The 22,979-nt window shown below is 34.9% G+C and overlaps 2 protein-coding genes and 2 pseudogenes across 2 annotated transcripts; 2 read left to right on the top strand and 2 right to left on the bottom strand.

The window, feature by feature from the left end:
* Positions 1-890: 890 nt before the first annotated feature.
* On the bottom strand, positions 891-3,641 carry LOC125190591 (3-ketoacyl-CoA synthase 6-like). The gene is made up of 2 exons (XM_048087921.1): positions 2,640-3,641; positions 891-1,510 (listed from the first exon to the last, which is right to left on the bottom strand). Exons 1-2 carry the CDS (start codon positions 3,591-3,593, stop codon positions 1,043-1,045), a joined length of 1,422 nt encoding a protein of 473 aa, XP_047943878.1. The 5' UTR covers positions 3,594-3,641; the 3' UTR covers positions 891-1,042.
* An 8,971-nt stretch (positions 3,642-12,612) lies between these two features.
* On the top strand, positions 12,613-13,902 carry LOC125187671 (annotated as a pseudogene).
* Positions 13,883-14,778, top strand: LOC125189494 (alpha-L-fucosidase 1-like; the record flags this gene model as incomplete). Its single annotated transcript, XM_048086766.1, has 1 exon — positions 13,883-14,778. A coding segment is annotated over one exon (753 nt), but the record flags the coding sequence as incomplete, so codon positions are not given.
* Positions 14,779-15,574: 796 nt separating this feature from the next.
* On the bottom strand, positions 15,575-20,269 carry LOC125189493 (annotated as a pseudogene).
* Positions 20,270-22,979: the final 2,710 nt, after the last annotated feature.

The following is a 22,979-nucleotide window of genomic DNA, read 5'->3' as shown; positions in this document are numbered from 1 at the left end:
TACAAGGTGCTATGGGCATCGTGATTTTCTTAAACATCGTGAAACCGCCTTCTTATTTAGGTTGAATTTCGTGGAGTCTTCACTACTGACGACAATTGGAGTGAAGCTATATATAACTAAGGAACTACGTATTTATGTAATTAAGAAATTTAGTTTGTTTACTAAAGATATTATATTTTTATATTCGAAAAAAGTTAATTCATACCAATATTTTTTTCTCAATTTAACAAATAAAATAAAACTTTATTAAATCTCATGTCATCCATAAATGTGACATTTTGGTATGTGATGGAAGGAGTATTATAGATCCATCAATAAATTCGTGAATACTTTAAATAAATTTATACTACAAAACATTCATCCTTTTGGGCCGAATTGCCAATCTCCCTCTATCTTTAAAGATTTGAGATTTGTTCATTGTTGGTGTGATTGGGCCTAGGTTCAGCTGGTAATGGATTTAAAAATGACTTAATTGGGATCTTCTTTCAACCAATGATCCCAATAAAATCTTACTACTCCTACTATTTTATTTCACTGATGGAATGAGCCTAATGCAGCTCAACCAAGGTTGTGCTAGGCTGAATTGGCATGACCCCATTGACAACTCTATTTGCCATAATAATATTTAACAAAAAGAGATCGATGTTATTTTCTTTAGTCCACCTCCCTCAATCATGAATAGGAAAATAAAAAGAAAAAAAATAGAGAAAGCCAACTTTCAGGTGAAAGCGAAACTAAGTTAAGACTATTATGTGCTCAATCATTTTCTAAAGCGACACCATATTAGTCTTGTCAATAAATCTATCAACTATTAAATCGTGAAGAGGATTCATAAATTAGGTTGTTTGAGATCGAAACATATTAAACTATCCAAACCATAGCAATTACCGTAAACAAAAAAGCTAAAGAAAGCCTTGCACAATACAGTTGGCAGATTACAGACACCTACATATGTAGGACATAAACATGAAGATCAAATCCATCAATTTAGACATATATCAAGACCCCAAAAATTACTAAATTGGACTAAGATGTATTCAACTTATCTAGGGTAGCTAACTATGCAATCAGCCCAGACTCCTCTTTGGGCCTCTCCAACAATGGGCCTAATGCATTCCCATACCAAACTATTGCATTTGGGCCCACTCCCCATGCCCAACTGCCACACCCTGTCACCTTTCTTAACCCTTTCCTTTGCTTCAATGTAGCAAAGCTCATACCACAAAGAAGATGAAGATTGGTTCCCAAATCTATGTAATGTCATCAATGCAGCTTCAATTTCCCTTTCTCCAAGCTTCAACCCCTTCCCTATTTCCCTGATCAGCGGCTTCCCCGACACCGGTAGGCAAAAATGTTGCACCACGCTCTTGAAATTGGGCACGTAGATCTCCGTCGATTTGTCAATGTATTTCTTCTTCATAACGGAAATTGTATACATGATCATTTCTGTGTAGGGTAAGAGTTTTCTTCCGAGTATTGTTATGTTCGATCTTAGGGTTTCTCCGGCTACCTGCGCCAAGCAAAAGTAACAACATTTGAAATTAGTTTTTTTGGAATAACTAAATCTATTAATCATTGGATCTAGAAAAAGTAAATCCAATAGACCTCCTTAATACTCCTAAAGATGAACTAAAAATATTCTCTTTCTAAATCGATAGAAAAAAAATGCAAATGATGTTATAATAAAGGACAGTGATAAAAAATAATTAATATATAATGCATAACTAGAGAATAATTTCAACTATTAAACTAAAATATAGAGATCACTAGTTTTAACTTATTTTAATTAGATTAAAAAAGTTCATATGAGGAGCATGAATTCATATAAATTAAAATGAACTAAAAAAAAGACTTTTTAGAGTCTTATAAAATAAATCGATCTAAAAATAACTTAATTGGTATCTAAAAAGGAGTTGCGTATATAAATATTTGTTTATACAATACTCTTATGTATAAAAATTGAAATAGCGCACCAACCACATTGAATAGTTATTGTTATATTAGTTGTGAATTACGACAAGCGTCCTCATTATAGCTAATTAGGTAATATTGTGGTCAAATATCATTCTCCCAATTTAAAAGCCCTTCATCATGAAAAGTGTGCCTCGATCACTAAATAAGTTCAGGTGCATATTATGGTATTCGTCCGATGTATGCTTATGGGAAAGCGACAAAAACCATCATAATTACGATATTCATGCCAACCAACATACAAAGACAACATAAACAAGTCCGCCTACACACATGTTACATAATTATCCCCAAAAAGTATTTTTTTTTCGGTTAATTGCTTATAAATTCATAAACTTTTGTTTATGATAAGTCACTAAATTTAAAGTTCTCAATTGTCATATAATAACATTTTTTAATGCAATTTCGATGATAAATCGGTACACACATTAAAAAATTTTGGTATTACCAATAATTTTAATGATGCGAATTGTCAACTAGAAGAAGAAACTAAAAATAATAGCACAAATTAGTCAAATTGGACAATTGACAATTTTTAAAACTTGATGACCTGTCCGTCAAATTTTAAAAAATATAGGACATGCCAAAATTTGATTAAACTTTATAATTTTAATTAATCCTTTTTACAGTAAAAAATATGTTGATAAAAGTAAATAAGGAAGAATAACCTGCAGTAAATCTCTGTTGAGGCAAACACCAGTAAAACCATCAGAATCCTCATCTCTAAAAGCCGAATAATACCCCTTATCATCAAACGCCCTCTGCGTCCGCACGCTGCAAACCAGCCTATATTTGGCCCTTTTCCTCACCTCCCTTTTGTTGCTCACAAGCATCGCCGCCGCCCCCATCCGAAACACGCAATTCAGCACCAGCATCGCACTATCCCTCCCCGGATACCACCCCGTCGACAGAATCTCCGTGCTCAGAATCACCGCATTCGATTCCCCACGACTCCTCAGTATGTCCCCAGCCATGTCAACCGCCATCGCGCTTGCACTGCACCCCATGCCACTGATGGTGAAGCTCCTCACATCCTCCCTCATGCCGAATCTGTTCACCACGATGGACGACAGCGAAGGCGAGGGGCAGAAGCCGCTGCAGTTGACGATGAGGACGTCGATGTCTGTAGCGGAGGTGTTGGTTTTGGAGAGGAGGTCTTGGAGGACGGGGAAGAGGGCCATGTGGACCTCTTGTGTGGCTTCGTGGTGGCTTGATTTTGGCGGGATGAAGTGGATGGCCGGGGGGAGGTAGGTCTGCTCGCCCTGGCCGGAGTGTTTGAGGACTTTGGCCATGAACGAGACGCTCTCTTCGTCTAAGAAGTCGAGCATTTTGACATGTTCGATGTAGGTGGATCGTGGCACCCGGCAGTGGTTAGGGGGCTTGAGGCATGAGAAGTCGACGAGGTAGAGTGGGGAAGGGTTTGAGAGGTGGTGTTTGGCAATGGTGAAGAGGAGGAAGGATAGGGCGGTGAGGGTGTGGTAGATTGGCCCCCATTTTTGGAGGATGAATATGGATTCTAAGGAGAAGAGGAGTGCAAGGATTGAGAGGTTTATTGTTTCTTTGAAAATGGAGAAGATGTGGTTTAGTAGAATCTTGTTGTTGTTGTTGTTCATTTTGGCCATGCTTGTGGGATTGTGGGTGAGTGGAAAGTGGCAAGAATTTGAGGTTGAGAGTGTTGAATTTAAAGGGTGCAAGATGTACAAATGTTGTCAATTATTAATGCTATGGAGATTTTTTCTCATCTTTGTGTTTTTATTACACATTCTTTTCACTTGATGATTCAGCTGGTCATAAATATGTTTGGTCTATGCTTGATAGGTGATTGATACAATTATACATAGTCACATGCAAGTAGTCCATTAGAATTTAACTAAAACCGATTGTAAACCGTTAGATTTAGCTAGTAAACGGTCCAGATTAAAAAGGTGACAAAACTGGCATTTGAAATTTTGAATACAAATTTATGTGGAAGGGTAAAATTGGAAATAAATAAGACGGATCAAGGATATGCTGAGTATATTAGGGGAGTGTTCGGTTTGCAAGATTGTATCCGAGATTAAATTTGTAGTGTGTTCGGTTCATGAGATTCAATCTCACAACTCAATCTTAGATGGATAATCATGAGATAATTAGTCTTAGCTAACCCCCTATGACTTAAATAATCTCACAACTCAATCCTAGATTATATCTTGATATTATTTTATCTTGACAACCGAACACCACCTAAGTATACATAATTTATCCATTACACATGCTGACGGTATATTATATGGAGTATTAGAGCATCCACAATGGATGCCCTAGTGGAAGCCCCAGTGAGAGTCCTAGTGGAAGCCACATCAGCATGCCCTATCTTTCTACAATAGTGGAGCCCTAGTGGATGCCCTACCTCTTATCCATTTCTCATTTCAATTTTAATATTATTTTTTTTATATTTTCATATATTATAAATAAAAGAATTAAATACTAAATTAAATGAAAATCATGCATTACTTAATTTTAAAAAAAGAATTTATAAATTTCATATTTAATTTTAATCAAATAAAAAATAGAAAAATATAAATTTACTATTATAGAACACAATAAATTTAAATAAAACACTTACATTAATCAAATAAAATGAGAAAAGTATAATAAAAAAAATATGTTGAGTTTGGGGCTTGAACACACAAACTCTATAATTTAACAAGATACATTTATCATTAGGCTAACCTAGATTATATAATGAAATCAAACAAATTTTTACATAAAGCAAAAAAAAACTCTCTTTTAAGTGTAAAACTAATTGTCCCACATCGAAATTACAAAGAAATTTGGAGTTGAAAACCTATCTATAAAACTACCATTTGTCCCACATCGAAGTTACAATGAAAATTAGAGTTGAAAACCTATCTATAAAAGGTTTACTCAAGTAATGCAAAACTTGCTCACTAATTCACGGATCCGTCTTTTAGTACAGATCGTTGTGAAATTATAGTTTTTTTATTTCAAGTTTAAAAATGATTTTTTAATTTTTAATTTAAAAAATGATTTTTTAGAATTAAAAATCAGTTTTTATAATTAAAAATTAATTTTTTTATAATTTTTTTTTAGATCGGGCTCGGGCGCGCCTCTGTAATGGGCGCCCGATCGATCGGGCTCGGGATCGGTCGCAACCGAACTATCGGTCGCGCTCGGGCGTGACCGAGGGCTGCAATGGATGCCCGACCACGCCCGAGCCCGATCTCGGCCGATCGGGTGCGCGATCGGGCATCCATTGTGGATGCTCTTAGAAACTTAATCTACACAAATATATATCTCTATTAGTATAGATTATAAACTCAATAAGCACATAATAGAAACTAAATTACTATATATAAAAAAATTCAACCAAATTGAGCTTGTTATATATTTTTTTTAAAAAAAGTCGTCTTTTATTAAGATTCTTATAAAATTATCTTTAATCCATACAAAGTATATAATAAAAACAAGAATTTAAATTAAATAGGTTACGAGAAATCTAATATTTTGAAGTATTTCAGCATATTTGTACAATTTTCAAGCCATTCTACAATTGTGACTTTTTCAATTTCGTCTACCCACCACGGTAAAAAAAACTTATCTTTTAAGGATACAAAAATTTACTAGAGTTTGGACATTTTTAAAAATAACCAAAATTTAGGACGCAAAAGAAAGCGTCCCTAAGTTGAGAGCAAATTATCTTAATCTTTTGTTTTCGTAGGATTCTTTTATTTGTGTCCTCTAGTTTTAATTGGAACACTTTATGAAACGTTGGTGATATAATTAGACACACAAATTAATATCCTTAATAGCATTAAAAACTTTCCTTATCATTTATTTTTGTTCAGTTTTAATTAGTTAAATGTATTTAAACTGAATATAATTGTTAGCTCTAAACTAAATATGGCAGAGAGTTTACCCAATGCCCATCAAAACATATTTGCGTGATAAACATTTACTTCGCATAATAGTTTAAGTGCAACATATGCCCCGGGAGCCCCACCACGTAAGTAATAGTAGTAGAATTGGTCAATATTGGTGAGGATTTTGTAGGTGGGGAGTGTTAATTCACATGAGATGTACGGTTTTCAAGACAGGTTGAAATTAAAGTGGTGTGTGTATTGACTAGCAAGTCAATTTCTGATCCATTGCTTCAACTCACATTTATCCACTCGGTAAAACATGACACCATCTTTTTACCAGTATAGTGCTTCACTTTTTGTTCATGTATAAAGGAACAACAAGAATGAGAAAGAGCTATCTGACTAATGAATAAGGAATTATTCCGGAATTAAACACACAATCATTATATATATATATATATATATATAGAAAATAAAATACGAGAGGATAAAGGTGGCATACAATATTTCTAAATATTGGTGGGGAAATACGTGGAATATGATTGTGTATGGAGTGTAAAAAATGGTTATGAGGGAGACAAGAACTACGGCAAGTGGTGGAGGGAAATAATGCATCGTGAAGCAGCATGTCCCAATTTTGTCTGCATTTTATCAGTATTTTTTCTTCCCGCTTTAAACACCAATTTCCAACCTTCAACATTTAATGCTTTGCAGCTGCGAATTGGCTTAAGTCTGAATGTCAAACCAAATATTTAATTTTTTTGGTGCAGGAACAATGAATGTACGATTTATCACCATTTTTGAATTGAAATAGTGAAATCCACTGTTTAGTTTTCAATATTTTCTTGGCATCATCTCAGTAGTGGTGGGTTTGGAGGGGCGAATGCAGAGATTTCTTTTTAAGTAGATGCACTATTGGGATCGGATGATGACAGACAGTGGCGCAACCAGAAACTTAAAGAAGTCGGTGCTGAATTTTAACTAAAAATATGCCAGCGTGGCACTAATATCCTAATTATCTCCAAGAGCGGATAGCCTATTCTACTAGTGCCACAATATCAGAATTGTCAATTAATGGTACAAATTATTTACCATCATATTCTATTATAAAATTAATTTATAGAATATAAAAGAAGACTAAAATTTTACTCACTTTTTCACTCATTTCTTTTACAAAGTCAAATAACTTTTTAAAACTCACGATGAGTCAAAATGTAACTTTAAATTGTAGACAAAGAAAACAATACTTTTTATATGACTCCCTCCGTCCCACCAGAATATGCACTCTTTCCTTTTTAGTTCGTCCCACAAGAATATGCACTTTCTAATTTTGGAAAGTCTTTTCTCTCTAATGAGGTGAGACTCATTCTCCACTAACAATACTTTAATTACTTTTTCTCTCTACCTTTTTCTTACTTTACCAATTTTACATTAAAACCCGTGCCAAACCCAAAGTGCATATCCTTTGGGGACGGAGGGAGTAATAAAAATATACATAGATTATGATATTATAAGATAATTAGAAAATAACATAAGTAAATACAAGTGATTTATGTATACATATAATAATTAATTACAAATAGAAGATAATAGTATGACATTTTATCACATAAAATGCAAAAATTTAAAGATTTTATAAAAGTACCAAATCTTTTTAAGAATGAATAAAATTTTCTAAATAAAAATTTTCATAGTCTTTCGTGAGTGTATACACTAAATCAACTGACAAACAGTGAAGTAGTAGTACGAAAATACTTTTTTTCTCTCATTTTCTCCCTCCCTTTTTTGTCCCATTTTCTCCCTCCCTTTCCTATCTCCTCTGCGCCCGTCTCACCACACCCATTTCCGCCTCCTCTTTCTTTCACCGTTGTGTTCCCTCTCTCCCTTCCCCTTCAACCTCTTCAACTCCTCCTACCTATAAATGAGCGACCGGCGCCGGGCAAGCCCCCGCTGGAGTGGGGGTTTGTCCCTATACTAGTTCCGCCAGTGATGACAGGGACAGATCTATGTGCTCTCAACAAGAGGCAAATTCCCCACCTCAAAAAAATTTATTTTGTGCTATTTTAATGACTATTTTTAATTTTTTTTGAAATACCTTTATAAATGCCCCTTCTCAAAATCTTAAAATCTTTTTGTATAGAATTTTGCCCCACCTATAAAGAATTTCTGGATCCGTCCCTGGATGATGATACTCTCAATTAAGTACTACTATGTAGTTTAGGACGTTGGTTTAGTGATATTTTTTTAGTTTTATTTTTCTGATTTATTATATTGAACAACACTTCTCTAGTTCTCTTTACGTTGCGTCCTTTAGAGTAATAAATGTATACATTAAATTATAGAAAAGACAACGCGTAAGAAGAAAATAACTTTAACCAAATATTTTATGTACATGAACTACTCCTAGTTAGCATGCAAACAATAGTTTCGAAGACAAGATACAGAGTCCTAAGTATTTTCAGTGCTCCCATCATCCACCATTAAGTGTTCTAAGTTGACTTGATTTGAGTTTTAATAAATGTAAATTGATTGTTAGTTCTACTTTTATATACTCATATTTATTACTCTCTTCGTCTTAAATAGTTTGTATTATTTCACCTTTTACCATTTTTAGTAGTGGACCTTATATTTCACTAACTCATTCCTACTTACATTTTATTATAAAACTAATATATAAAAGTAGGACTCACATTCCACTAACTTTTTCAACTCATTTTTCATTACATTTCTTAAATCCGTGTCCGGTCAAAGTGAGACATTATCTGGGATGAAGGGAGTATAAAATAAAATGTAAATGTAATCATGAGTAAGTGGAATGTGAGGTCTGTTATCAAAAATAGTAAAACATAAACAACACTTAATCATGGACGGACGAAAAAAAGAAACTTGAAACACTTAATCGTAAATGGGGGGAATAGTAATTAATTACTTAATACGAGTATTTAATCTGACGCTCCGAGTAGAGATTTAGCTTTGAAATATTTAAAATAAACTAGGATTATTGGTATTAAAATAGAAAATATCTAATGAATTAAATACTTCATACGTCCTTGAAATTTTATCATTTATATTTCTATTTTCGTCCATTTTCAAAAATTTATCATATTTCACTGTTACTAATATTTTTTTAGAGTACCCCACATTCAATTTGAATAATTTAGCTAAATCATTTTCACTTACATTTACTATAAACTAAAATATGAAAATAGGACACATAATTCAAGTCAAATTATACGTAGTTAAATGGTGATAAATTATTAAGTGAGGGAGTACTAAAGTTACGAGCAGTAGCGGGCGCATGAATTTTATGATGGGGGTTCCAAACCAGTGTTCCTAGTACCGTGGTATTTTTTAGCACCGATGACTAAGAGAACCAGTTATAAAAGTTAGAGGATGTGTAAGGTGATTGTTGAAAAGAGAGAATTTAAAAAAAATAAAATAAAACATAAATTATTAAGAAAAGATAGATTTAAACTGAATTTCTTAATATTAGCGATATAACAAGTAGAATAAAAAAGTGATATAAATAGAAACACATAAAATATAAAATAGAAAAATCAATGTAAAATGAAAAAAAAATAGTAATTGTTCTTATAGTAAGAATCGAACTCTCAAATGTTTGATTAAAAAGTAAAATTTTTGTAAGAATCAAACTCAAGTCAAATATAAATAAAAAAAAATAAGGACATTTATAGATATGGGAAGAATCTGTGAAAATGGAGTGAATAAACTCTTAATCAAAAAGTTCAATGGAGAGCAAATAAACTGCCCTAGCTGGGAGTCTAACTCTCGCCACTCTTCACCACTCTTCGCTCTTAAGGCCGAGGAAGAAGCCAACTGCACCACTACGATTTTTGTTAAAATGGGTGGATATATATATATATATATATATATATATTAATACGTAAAACTTTTGGAGGTTTCATGGATCCCCATGGCACTTACTAGGTCCGCCACTGGTTACGAGGATCTAAAAGGATGCATGTTGAAGAAGGAGAAAACTCAGAAAAGGAAGAAGATTTGGTCAAAGCTTTCCCATATTATTACTAAATCAAATTTTATAGAATAAGCTTACATGCACTTTTTCATGCACTTTTTCAGTCACAAAGTAGATATTATATTTTTTTTTCAAAAAAAAATAATTTACTATTAATACATTCAATTACTCTTTTTCTCTCTCCATTATTACTCCAATTACTTTTTTATTTCTCTCACATTAATGTGTTAGAAATATATTTTCTTACACCAACATGATATGATATCTTGTTTGATAAACACTGACACTTGGAGATACATGGATATATTGATGTTGATTGGGCCATAAATCCAATTGACAGTTAGATACTTTACTATTGTAAGAGGCAATCTTGTAAAATGGAGAAGGAAAAAACAAAGGATTGTTGTCTTTATCAAGTACCGAAGCATAATTTAAAGGGGATCAAGAATGGTCTAACTGAAGTCTCATGCCTGACGAAATTGATGGAAAAATTGAGCCCTCCATCTTCAAAGACGTGTAGGTGTTTTGTGACAGAAAAACTCTCATTGGTATCTCAGAAAATCGGGTTCAACATGATTGCACTAAACACGTTGAAGTAGATCAACACTTTATAAACGATAACATTGAAGCAATTATAGAACTTCCATTCATCAAACTATAAGATAGCTAGATAACAAAAATCTAAACTAGAGATGCATACGGTTTCGGAACCGGCGGTTACGGTTCCGAACAATCAGTTCCGATTTTAGAAATTGTCAAACCGGAACCGAACCGCGACGGTGTTTCGCAATTACGGATCCGGTTCTAACACCGCCGGTTTTTGTTTTGGTTTTGGTTTCGGTTTTGATCCATTGGTTTTTTATGATTTTCACGATTCTGAATCACGGTTTCCGCCAATTTTGGCTCGATTTCAAGGTTCTGGTTTGGAACCGGCGGTTCCGGCACGGTTACGGTTTCTGAATTTTGGAACTTGAACCGGTCCACGGTTTCAAAAGTGACGGTTTCGATTCCATTTAAATATCACGGTTTCTGTTCGGAACCATAACTGTCGGTTACGATTTTGCGATTAACCGTACGAACCGTAAATCTTGGGCATCTCTAATCTTAACTAAAACAGTAAGCTTCAAAAGTTTTCAGAGTATTAGTAGACAAGTTAAGTATCAAAAATTCGGTCACTTTAATGAGGAGGGGTGTAGAAAGAAATCAGCTGAAGATCACAAAGGAGAAAGAAATTTTTTTTGTAAAACTCACTAATTATTAAATAAAATCACATAGGATTATATTCCCTCCGTCCGCCATTAGGAGTCTCATTACTTGGCGGCATGAATTTTAAGAAATGTTAAGAAAAGTTGGTGGAAAAAAGTTTGTGGAATTAAGGTCTCACTTGTATATATTAGTTTTAAATGAAATGTAAGTGGAATGAGTTAGTGGAGGGTGCGGCCCTATTACCATTTATGGTAAAAGTGAATCGGGACTCCTATTGGACTCCTATTCGCAGACAGACTAAAATAAAAAAAATGAGACTCCTATTCAAAGATGGAGGGAGTATAATTTTATTAGCATTGTAAATCGTTCTCCAAAGTGATAAACACTAAATAAATACGAAATCTTATGTTAACATAACTAAAGTAAAAACCAAGAAAATTATCAAACTCATAAAAAACTATTATACTGAATACAAATAAATTAAAATCAAAGAATAATTATTAAATCAACAAAAAAAGGAAAGAATGCGGACTTTTATGGAACGAAGAGAGTACATTTTAGAATTTAGAATTTACCATGACATACTTACCAAAGGCCCTGCCTCTTGATACAATTACATACTATGCATGTCTTGAGTCCGGAAAAAAACAGTCAAAGACGAGTCTAGAGTTTTAAAGTGGGATCTGTGTGTTGTGTTGGTGTACATTTATATGGCGAAGAGAAGGCGACAATACCGACAATACCAATGGTTGACGATGTCGGTAAACAATTCGTACTTAGGGATTTATTCTGGATGATATGATATATTTATAAAGTGTTTAAATGATAAATAACATTAAGAGGAATATTTGGAATTATTTTCTTAATCAATCATATAATTCAAAATAAAAAGTTGTTTAAGAGATACAGATAGAGATAATGATAAATTTAATTTTAGATTTTCCTGACTTTTAAATGCAGCCCAATAAGATCAAAAGTCCACAATACAAATAATATCTCCTTGTAGCCCAACTCACATCATCTTTTCAATTAACATACTTCAAAATTGAGTATAGTGGTAAGATTCAAAAATTGTATCCCACTTTTGAATAGTCAAATTTCAATAGTCCTAATTGGTATTGACTTTTTTTTCATGTTAAATATCTAAATGGAGTTAAAGAGCCATAACTGCTATATTAATTTAACAATCAATTTTCACATTATCTGCCTTCATTTTCATGTTGTATAGCCAAATGGAGTTAAAGAGCCATCAATGCGTATATTAATTTAACCATCAATTCTCACATTATCTGCCTTCAAATTTTCAAATTTTATAGAAATTATGTTGATGGATAACTAGATTAAGATAATATCAAATGTGCACCAAAAATTAGTGGCTACGCCTTCCGATGAAGTACACAAAAGTTAGAGATAATAGACTAGCTTTATTAACCAACATGTGATTTATATTTGTACTACTATAGTATTAAAATGTGAGATGAAGGTTTTGAAACAAGAATGAATATGCATGGAGTGACATAGTAGTAAAGGCTTCCCCGTGACCTTGAATGACAGTAACATTCAGTATGTAGTGACCTTACATTTTCATCTTAGCTGATAATAAAACAACATACCTCAAATCACAATCTAGCCACTCTTTTTGGCATGGCTTACTTTAGGAATCTCTCTTATTTTTGGTCCCCCATTTTCATAACCCACCCACCCACACAAATTCTATTTTTATTTATCATAAATTAGTATCCCATCAAACTAGCTATCCAGATGATAATAATGACTAAACCTCACAATTTCTATCACATTTCCACATTGCTTTTGTTATTCCAATCAGCCCTCTCATGGAGTGATCAAATTAAAGTAGCAACACCACCTCTTCCAATCCCTCCATTGCCATCATATTCCCAATTGAAATGGCAGCAGAGAGAGATCATAATGTTCCTCCATTTCGGCGTGAACACCTTCACGGGCCGCGAATGGGGCACCGGGAAGGAGAGCCCGTCCGTCTTCAATCCAACGGGCCTCGATGCCAGCCAATGGGCCGATGCAGCTGCTCAAGCCGGCATCTCGTTGATGATTCTGACGGCCAAGCATCACGATGGATTCTGCTTGTGGCCGTCCAGAATACACCGATCACTCAGTGATCGGGAGCCCGTGGAAGAACGGGGAGGGGGGACGTGGTTAGAGAGTTTGTCGACGCGGCCAAAGCCCGGGGAATTGATGCGGGCTTCTACCTCTCGCCGTGGGATATGCCACGATCCTAGATATGGGACATGAGAAGCTCTACAATGAGTACTACATGGCTCAGTTGCAGGAACTTCTCATATTCATCTAACTCCATAAAAATAAATTGGGACTTCCTATCTATCAATATATATGTGCACTAGGAAAAAATTGATTTTTATTCCTCCAACTTTTGTATTTGTGGTTCAAACTTACTCTAAGTAATTTATAACTCGTGAACCTTTTTTGTGATTGTGAAATTGTGACTCATGAACTTAATTCGTCAACCAGAATATAAAAAGGGTCAAAGTTTGATACCAAAATTAAATGATTTTACCCATAAAAATCTTTTCAATATTAAGTAGATCAATTTCACAGATTTCCCACTCCAAAATTCATTTTCTTTTTAGAATCCCAAAAGCAACATTCATAATATGGATGGATAGTGCTTGTACCAATAAAAAGCTAACATTATCTCCACGTTGCATAATTCATTTTGGATCTTTCTCTTAGATATAAGCGAAAAAGTAAACATTATTACTAGTGGCCACATTTTCTCATTCTCCATTATTAGTGCCCATTTTGAGGCCATGTCACATTCATCTTAAAAATTATGTAACCTAATCAAAATGTTCTTTTCTTAGCAATTCAATTATTCAAACATATATATGTACTATGTAGCTATCTCAACTCCGGCGACTCCAAAGGGACAAACTGGTTGCCGGCGGAATGCGACGTCTCGATTAGAAAAGGTTGGTTTTGGCACAAATCACAAGCACCAAAAAAGCTTAGTGAACTACTCGATATCTACTATAAATCCGTCGGTAGAAATTGCGTTCTACTAATCAACGTTCCACCAAACACAACCGGTTTGATATCCAAAGGCGACATACAAAGATTGAAACAATTTAGAGAAGCAATTGACACCATATTTTCCTCAAATTTGGCTCAAAATTGTTTGGTCAAAGCAAGTAGCCAACGAGGTGGTAAGAATGGAGGTTTTGAGGCGAAAAATGTGGTGGACGACGATCATTTGTGGACATATTGGGCCCCGAGTGAGAAGGAGAAGGGAGATTATTGGATTGAGTTTAAATCAAGAAGTGAAAAGATCAAGTTTAATGTGATTAGGATACAAGAAGCTATTGGACTAGGGCAAAGGGTGAAGAAACACGAAATTTACGTGGACGGGATTAGGGTTGCTAAAGGAACTACAATTGGATACAAGAGGCTTCATAGATTGGAAAAGGGAGTTGTGCATGGATATAGTGTTATGATCAAGATTGTGAAAGCAAAGGGACTTCCTTTGATCTCTTCTGTTGGCCTACATTTTGATCCCTTTTGGAACCCTAATCAAGGGATTAATGGGTCCATTAATAATTAATTAATTACCACTTTCTCTACATTGATTTGATCCTTACGGTTTTTAATGTTTATGCTCGCACACAATGTGAAAAATTCAACAACGTTGTTGTGTTACAACATCTCAAGTGGAATAAAGACTCATCATGATTTCTTAGTTTAGAACATATATTGTTACGTTGACTCAGTATTTATTTTTTAAATCCGTTGATGCTTGGCTAGTTTTCAATTTCTGTTATTTATCCTTTCTTCATTTTGTTACACGCATGCATTATCATCCCCAGTCCAAATTTGATTCTTTTAATTGGAATGTGATCCTTTTAGTTGAGTTGAGGTGAAGCATCTTATACTATAATGAGCTGTTGGGCTTTCAAGCTTATATTAGATTCTTTTGAAACCATCATTTTTCTCGTCTCTCATGCATTTTCTGACTAAAAATAGCATTACATTATTATGATATCAATGAATGTAGTATTTAATTAATATAAAATTACATGTATTGGTAGATAATGTTTTTAGGACTTAGGAGTATGAAGTTCTGGGAGAGCCAAAGTTCATATTTTTAAGGGATGGATGGAGTATAATTCAGTCAATCAATATTTGAAATTCTCACTAGTCAACAAAATAAGAGCGAAATAAAAACTTCAAAAATCTTGAGTAAACGTAGTCTATTAACAATTTGGCTCTTGCTATGATTTTGAGGTTGATGCTTGCAGTTTCGTTTTAGATAGGGATTCTTTGAAGTGTCATACAAGATATGAAAATACACATTCAACGACAATTACTCCTACTAACCAACAAAATAATTAATTATAGTTATGATTGATATGAGTAAATGAATAATTCTGTCATACAAGAAATAATTAAGTGTCATACAAGAAAAGTAGCCTGTGAGCGTAAATGAATATTGATTGATATGAGTAATGATTATAAATGTATATTGAATGATAGAGTAAACCAACCAAATAATTAATTGTAGTTATGATTGTCATATATCCATAAATCTTGCATACAGGTGAAGAGCAAGACCTAACTATGTTACTACAATGAAAAATATACTACAAATTAAATGGAGGGAAAAGAAGTTATTCTCTTGATAATGATCACCAAAACTTTCCCTTAAAAAATGTCAATAATGACCAAAACTTATATTCCCCTGACATGCCATATTTTACTCAGATTCAGCAATGTTTGATCTGGAAGAGAGAAATGCAGAATGCTTCACCATCTACGGTTGTTATTCGCGCGACCTCTTCCACCACCACCTCTAGCGAATCTTTCATTCCTCCTATCTGGAAATCCTCCTCTCCCGCCTCCTCTTCCACTAGATAACCTACCATCTCGTCTCTCCGAGTAACCACCACCACGCCCTCCAACTCCACCTCCACCTCCGAATCTCCCCCCTCCTCTTACCTGCTCTCTTTCTTGCAATCGGGGCAATGATTTCACGACCTCCAGGCTTACCCCAGAATGATTTTTCGGCTCTGCAACCCCATGATGCAGCTATGTCATGAGAGTCCATGATATATACAAAAAAGTTCTCAATATGCAGCAGTAACTAACCGGCAATAAACTGGTCCAGATCTTCAGTAGCCACATCAAACACTGCACCCTTTCCATCAGCGGTCAACGAAAGGCCCCTGATTGATTCGACTTTCTCTTCTGGTAGAAATCTTCGGAGAACACCATAGACAAAGCTGGAAAATCATCATTTTTTAAGTGATTAGTGATAATGAAGAGAACAATTCACACACACAAACATAATATTAATGCAGAGAGCTCACCAAACACCTCCCACCAAGGAAACCACTATATGTCTACCTAAGCTTACTGTTCTACCAAAATTGCACATGGACTCAAGCCTTCTTGCAATATAATTTCTCTATCAAGGGTATGAATGCCCTTTAGCAAAGTAAAAAAGAGACGCGAGAAAAGAGAGGGAAATTCAGAAATTAAAATAACTCAGAACGAGTACATGTTTTGATATACCTTCGAAACAATTAGGTTCTTAATCTAAATGGATGATGTCATTGTTACAATGCTGAATTTTATTCAGGTAAGAAGTTTCTATAGCAAATGAATGTAAAAGACTCAAATGACTCTACAAGAATAAAGGGGGAAAAAACTTCTCCTTGTTATATTTTCTGCAGCTGATAATAGTGGACATGAATGTTTTTTTAATGAATCATTTCTTCGGATGGAAGAAGATTATGAAAACACTTAATTGAAATCTTACTTATCAGATTCCACTGCAGAAGACACCAGATTGGATGAGTTTGTATTCAAACTACGGATGTAAAATGTTGTTTATATTCTTACTAGTGAAATTAGGATTTATGCACCCAACAAGCCTAACCAAACCACCATCAGTGCTATCTATTCTCGCCGCTTTGTGTCAGCTGTAGTGTCAATGCCCCGTAAAGGATTAAGCATGCTAACATATCATACAGAATCATATCAATGTCACAAATAACGCAAATGAATACTAGTATACCATAATCACTTGTAAGAACTCACGAAGGTGTGTAAATGGGCTTTCCACACTCAAGAAGAACGGTAACATAGTTTTCCATTGAAGTGAGAAGTGACCTACTCCTAATTTCAGTATAGCCCTGCAAAAGATGAAGCCTTCTGTAAATATTAAAATAACTTGATGTTCGACCACAATCGACGTAAGTAAGGACTTACAGCAATTTTCGCCAGTGCCTTTGCTAGCAATTCTGCTGGGGACAGAACAGATGACTTCACTAGCTCTTCAGCAGCATCCTTAAATACAGGTATGACTCTACATGTTTTTCGATATAGTAGAAATATCTTAGGTTATTTCATTACTCCCTGACAAAATGACATAAAAGATACACAAATACCTATCAGATATCTCAGCTATTTTCTCAGCAGCTTCTGCACCAGCAACTTTAGCTATATCTGCTGGCTGTGGAGCTGACATATGTTCAAATTTCACCCCAGATTCTCTTTCTATCTTTGAAAAGTTTGACTTCCTTGGATCATAAAGCATTACAGCAATGCCAGTTTTCCCTAATTAAAGCATCATTATGCTTTCTATATTGGAAACTTGTAGATAATTATGTAAATTTCAGATGCATAGGATATACTCCTATGTATCAGGAAATCACCTGCTCTTCCCGTTCTTCCAGACCGATGAATGTATGCCTCTACATCGCGAGGTGGTTCACACTAGAGCACAAAAACACATGTATTTAACATGTCAAGGCAGAAAGCAACATAACATGATCATAATTACCAAAAAGAAGTATGTATGTGCATCAAGACAAATTTAGGAGGGCAAAAAACACCTGAATAATTAGCTGGACGTCATCAATATCTAACCCACGTGCCGCTACATTTGTAGCCACAAGGGTTGAAAATTTTCCAGATCTGAATCCAGAAAGTGTGACCTGAATGCAATTTAGATTTTTGCTTAATCAGTTAAATTTGTAATTCTACTACTAGAAGCATACGTATCAATTCGTCATAGAAGCACAAGTTTTCCTAATATGCTAGTAATATCTACTGATAAAAGACCAAAAAACAATTCTACTACTAGAAAACGAGCAATAGTAGACATAACATTACAGGATAAGTTTCTACCTCACGTGTAGCCTGTTGTATGTCGCCGTGCAAAGCACGTGCTCCAGGTAGTAATCCAGCTAGTGTGGAAGCAGAATCCTTTGTCTCCGTAAAGATAATAGTGCGGCCTCCACTGAAGAACCATGAGGGAGAATGAGAAAGAAAAAGAAAGAGAGTGTGTTGCTTATGAAATAATAGAATTTTAAAATATTAACAAATTTAGTAGGATGATAAGAGGCTACCAACCTACTATAGCAGTGAATAATATCAGGAATAATTTGGGATCTGGCAGAGCCAGAGCAGGGAAGAACGATATGTCTCACGTTGGTGCTAGCCTTCATCTTCTCATTTCCAACAAGATCCGTAGTTTTCTTATCTTGTTTTAGAAATTTTGCTGCAATCTGGCATTGAGAGTACTTAAAATTCTCAACGAAGTAAGGTTGAAAAAGTTTCTGATGAAATAGAGATACAATATAGCGAGAATAGGAAAGATGCAAGAATGGGAGTAAAAGACATACATGCTTTACCCATTCTGGTAAAGTAGCACTAAAAAGAAGTGTTTGGACTCTACTTGCATCCTCTACCTTGCCTTCAAATCAATAACAGAAACAATATGATCATGAAAAGTGAATGAGCAAAAAATAACATTACACTAAAAAAATCACAAACTAAGCATAAGCGAAGCCACACTCTTAAAAACATAAGCCAAGTACTGCATCTCTTATGTAGCATCAACATCAGAGGACTAGCGTAATAAAATATACATCACATACATTTTTATGATATATCCACTTGTGACATACCCAAGATAAGCTCAACATCTTCAACAAAACCCATCCTCAGCATTTCATCAGCCTCATCAAGTACACGAAACTTTAGTGCACTCAAGTCAATCGTTTGTCTATCTATGTGATCCTGCACATCGAGTTTACAAGCTCCATATGTAGCCACATGCTCTAGTGGAAGCAATAGCATGTAGTATAAAATAATGACTAAGTCCCTTTTCAACCTTACTATCAACTCCTATGAGAAAACCAACCTTAATGCGACCAGGAGTACCAACAACAATGTCAACACCTCTTTTCAACTGAATCTGCTGTGGCTGGTATGGTGAACCCCCATACAGACAACAACAGTTCAACCCTAACGATCCGCCGTATATCTCAAAGTCAGAATACACCTATGTCCATGTAGGAAAAAGTTGGGCTCAGGATCAACCAATCAAGAAACAGAAGCAAAGTTTAAACTGTGAAGAAAACATTGACAAAGGATTGGATAACTAGAAATATGGAAACAATGGATGATTATATACCTGAGTGGCCAGCTCCCTAGTGGGTAAAAGCACAAGAACACTTGGTGGCCTTCCATATCCGGTCTTCCTTGATGTTTTTGCTGGCCCATTCGTCAACGATTCCAATATAGGCAACATAAAAGCCAATGTTTTACCCTGATAAGATTCCAAAGCATATATTGTGAAGCAATAAATTACCTAATCGAGGATGCCTAATAATCTGATCATTTACTGATCCAACAGTTAAAAACAAGTAAAATAATGCTTGAGACTCAGTTGATCATATGCTTGATTCGGAGAATGAGAGCTTAAATTCGCAATAAAAAATGGAAATCTTAATTGCAAAAGTAAATTGCATAATAGCATCAATGATGAATAAAAAATGATCTAACCTGACCAGTGCGAGCCCTACCGACCAAATCAGAACCATCGAGAATGGTATTGAAGGTCATGGCCTGAATCGGAAACAAGGACTCGATTCCCTTGTCCTTGAGGGTCTCCCTCAACGCCTTGGAAATCCGGAATTTCGTCAGCGCATTAAGATCTTCCTCCCCCTCGCTATTTTTGTCGAAGCTCATCCTTTCTTCTTCACTGAATTCATGGCCTCGCCCTTCTCGAAACTGCATTGCTTCCTCTCCTCTTCTTCAGCATCATGCCTCGATGTCTGAAACTCAATCTCTCTCTCGTCCTAATTTAGGTAGTTTTTCTTTTCCTTTTCTTTTTATTTTTATTTTCCTTGACTTTTTCTCTGTGATCCTTGACTTTAGCATTCTCCATTTTCTTCTTGATTTCAGATGATATTCATATTCCCATTCAAAGCATACTCTCGCTTGGTAATTGGCGGGAAAGCGTTTGACTTTAGCCATACGATGGAGATGCGTTCTTGCTAGCTACCGTTAGATCTACAGATTAAATATCACTAAACTCTTTGCTAACCAAAATCAAAATTATGTAATTGTCACTTTCTAATTTGATTGTATTTTAGGTAATGTATCTTGTTATCGATAAATGAAAATATCTAATTGTCAATACAAATTTTGCGATATAAATTTCCAATTGCCTATACAACATTTTGATATCGAGAAAATTGATTACATCATCTCTAACGGTATATTATAATCTAGAATGGAATAAATAAGTAGTTTTAAATTAAATTATACTTCAAAACTATTCTTATTTTGATTTTTGAATAAAATATACTCCCTTCGTCTCATAAATCATAATAGATGACATATTTTGATAATAGCATGAGAATTTAGGAGATGTTGTTTTGTGTGTTAAATGGAGAGAGAAAAAAAATATTATATTTATATTAATGTGATAGAGACTTTTTCTAAAAAGAAATGTGACATATTTTGTAAAATAAACTAAAAAGGAAAGTGCAATATCTATTTATGGGAATGAGGGAATAGTATCTATCTTCACTATTACACTTAAACAAACCTAAAATACTTTTTCAAATGTTAGAGTCATTCGTTATGTTTTATAGTTTGATTTTAATACATTAAAAAAAATTATTTGACACTTCTAATTTTATAATTTCATAAAAATAAAAGCTCAATTTATTGGTCTATTGCGTTTATTTGAGCAGACTGAAATGTGTACATGGGACGTTTTTGAAACAATAGTACACATGCTTGTAATAAGAGCATCTCCAATAGTAGGCTAGCCACCGGCTAGTCCGAACTGTCTCCTCTTCAACGAAGTGCGGGCTGTCCACCGCTCATTTGTAGCCAACGTCAACCGCATGATAGGGCTCTACTGGCGGATGGGATTTTCCTGGGCTGTCTTTGGAAGACGATGGGAAAAACAAGTGATGAAAGGAAGGCTACTTTGGAACGACAGGAGTGGCGCGCAGGACGGGGGAGGGGCATTTGGTGTGCTCAGCTCGATGGGCGGCAATTGGGCCCAACGCGCCTTGTGGGATCGCACATGCGTATCCCAAATAATGTACCCGCATTACCCTACCAACTGACGTCGAAGACAAGGCGACACCGACTAGTTGGGCAATGACGAAGGGGTCCAAGCCACGAACGGCCACCCCTAGTGTACGACGGGGTACCTCTCGATGAAGCCGGCCGCCTCACAAGAATTTGCCAACATGCGCCAAGTGGATGCTCTTTATTAATAGAAGGATCTAATTGAAGAGTTGTGGGCACGGAGGGTGCACGGCGATAGTTTTATGACACTTTCCCTTAGTAGGCCACTACGTACCTTAAGTGAAAACCCCTCACAATAATATCGAACCAGGAGATATGGAGGACCCGTGGGGTTAGGATTTCAATATTTTTTTACAAGAATGAAAATCCTTTGCAAGTAGTAACATTATATAGAAAGAAGATTCGACAAAAAAGGACAGAGCAAGGGCAAAACTTAAAACTTACAAACACAAACATAATCTGTCATTAGGTATCTGCTAATCTATATTGATTAACACTCTGTTTATGCAGCCAATCACCAATAGTCTCAATGCTATAATTTGTCATGTTATTCAAGATAAATGAGTATGACCGTCCGTCACTCAAAAATTATACTACCTTCATCCCCCAAATTTTGACACACTCTGACCCGACACGGATTTTAAAAAATGTAATGGAAAGTGAGTTGAAAAAGTAGGTGGGATGTGGATCCTACTTTTTAGTTTTATAATAAAATGTGAGTAGAAATGAGTTAGTGAAATATGAGGTCCACTATAAAAAATGGTAAAAATGAAGTGTGTCAAAATTTCAGGGACGGACCGAAAAGGTAAACTGTGTCAAAATTTAGGGGACAGAGGTTGTATACAGCATACGAAAATACTTAAATAATCATTTATGTTACGGTCTTTAAAGTTTTCTACTACATGTAAATAAAGTACTGTATATGTTATAAACATGACCAGTAATATTAATATACTAAACATTATAAACAAGTCCGATCTCGATTATTGACTCGATTCAATTCACACATTACACCATCCTACTAAATTTTGTTACAAGTGTCAGTAAAGCTTCCCAACAATAAAAAGGACACAAGCAAAATTGAAGGCCCAGGGCAGTATTATGGATGCAGTGGTTGAAAGCTGGACAAAATTTTAATAAACAATGATACCTACTTTCATTTTCATAGTTAATATTCCACATAACATAGAATTACATGTGTGTGGTCACAACCATAGCTATTTTCCTTTTCATCTAACAATCATAAATGCACTCCTTTATAATAATTCAATCACCGAAACCCATTCCCAACCTAGAAGACCAGAACAAACTAGAATTATACTAGTAGTACTCCCTCTATCTTAACTCAGTATATCCACATTTTATATCTAAAAATAAATATATCTTTTCTCATTAAAATATTCAATTACGTTTTCTCAATACTTACACCACCTAACAACTTCTAAAAATATGAACATCTTAAGTGGAACAAAGAGAATAATAATTAATGTTTATAATCCCAAAACAACTCAAAGCAAAATCAATTTCAAATTAACTACTACTACTAA

Source organism: Salvia hispanica, chromosome 5 (genome assembly GCF_023119035.1).
Source record: "Salvia hispanica cultivar TCC Black 2014 chromosome 5, UniMelb_Shisp_WGS_1.0, whole genome shotgun sequence".
NCBI lineage: Eukaryota > Viridiplantae > Streptophyta > Magnoliopsida > Lamiales > Lamiaceae > Salvia > Salvia hispanica.
Note: the sequence above shows the minus strand (reverse complement) of the source record. Positions and strands in the feature narration are given on the sequence as shown.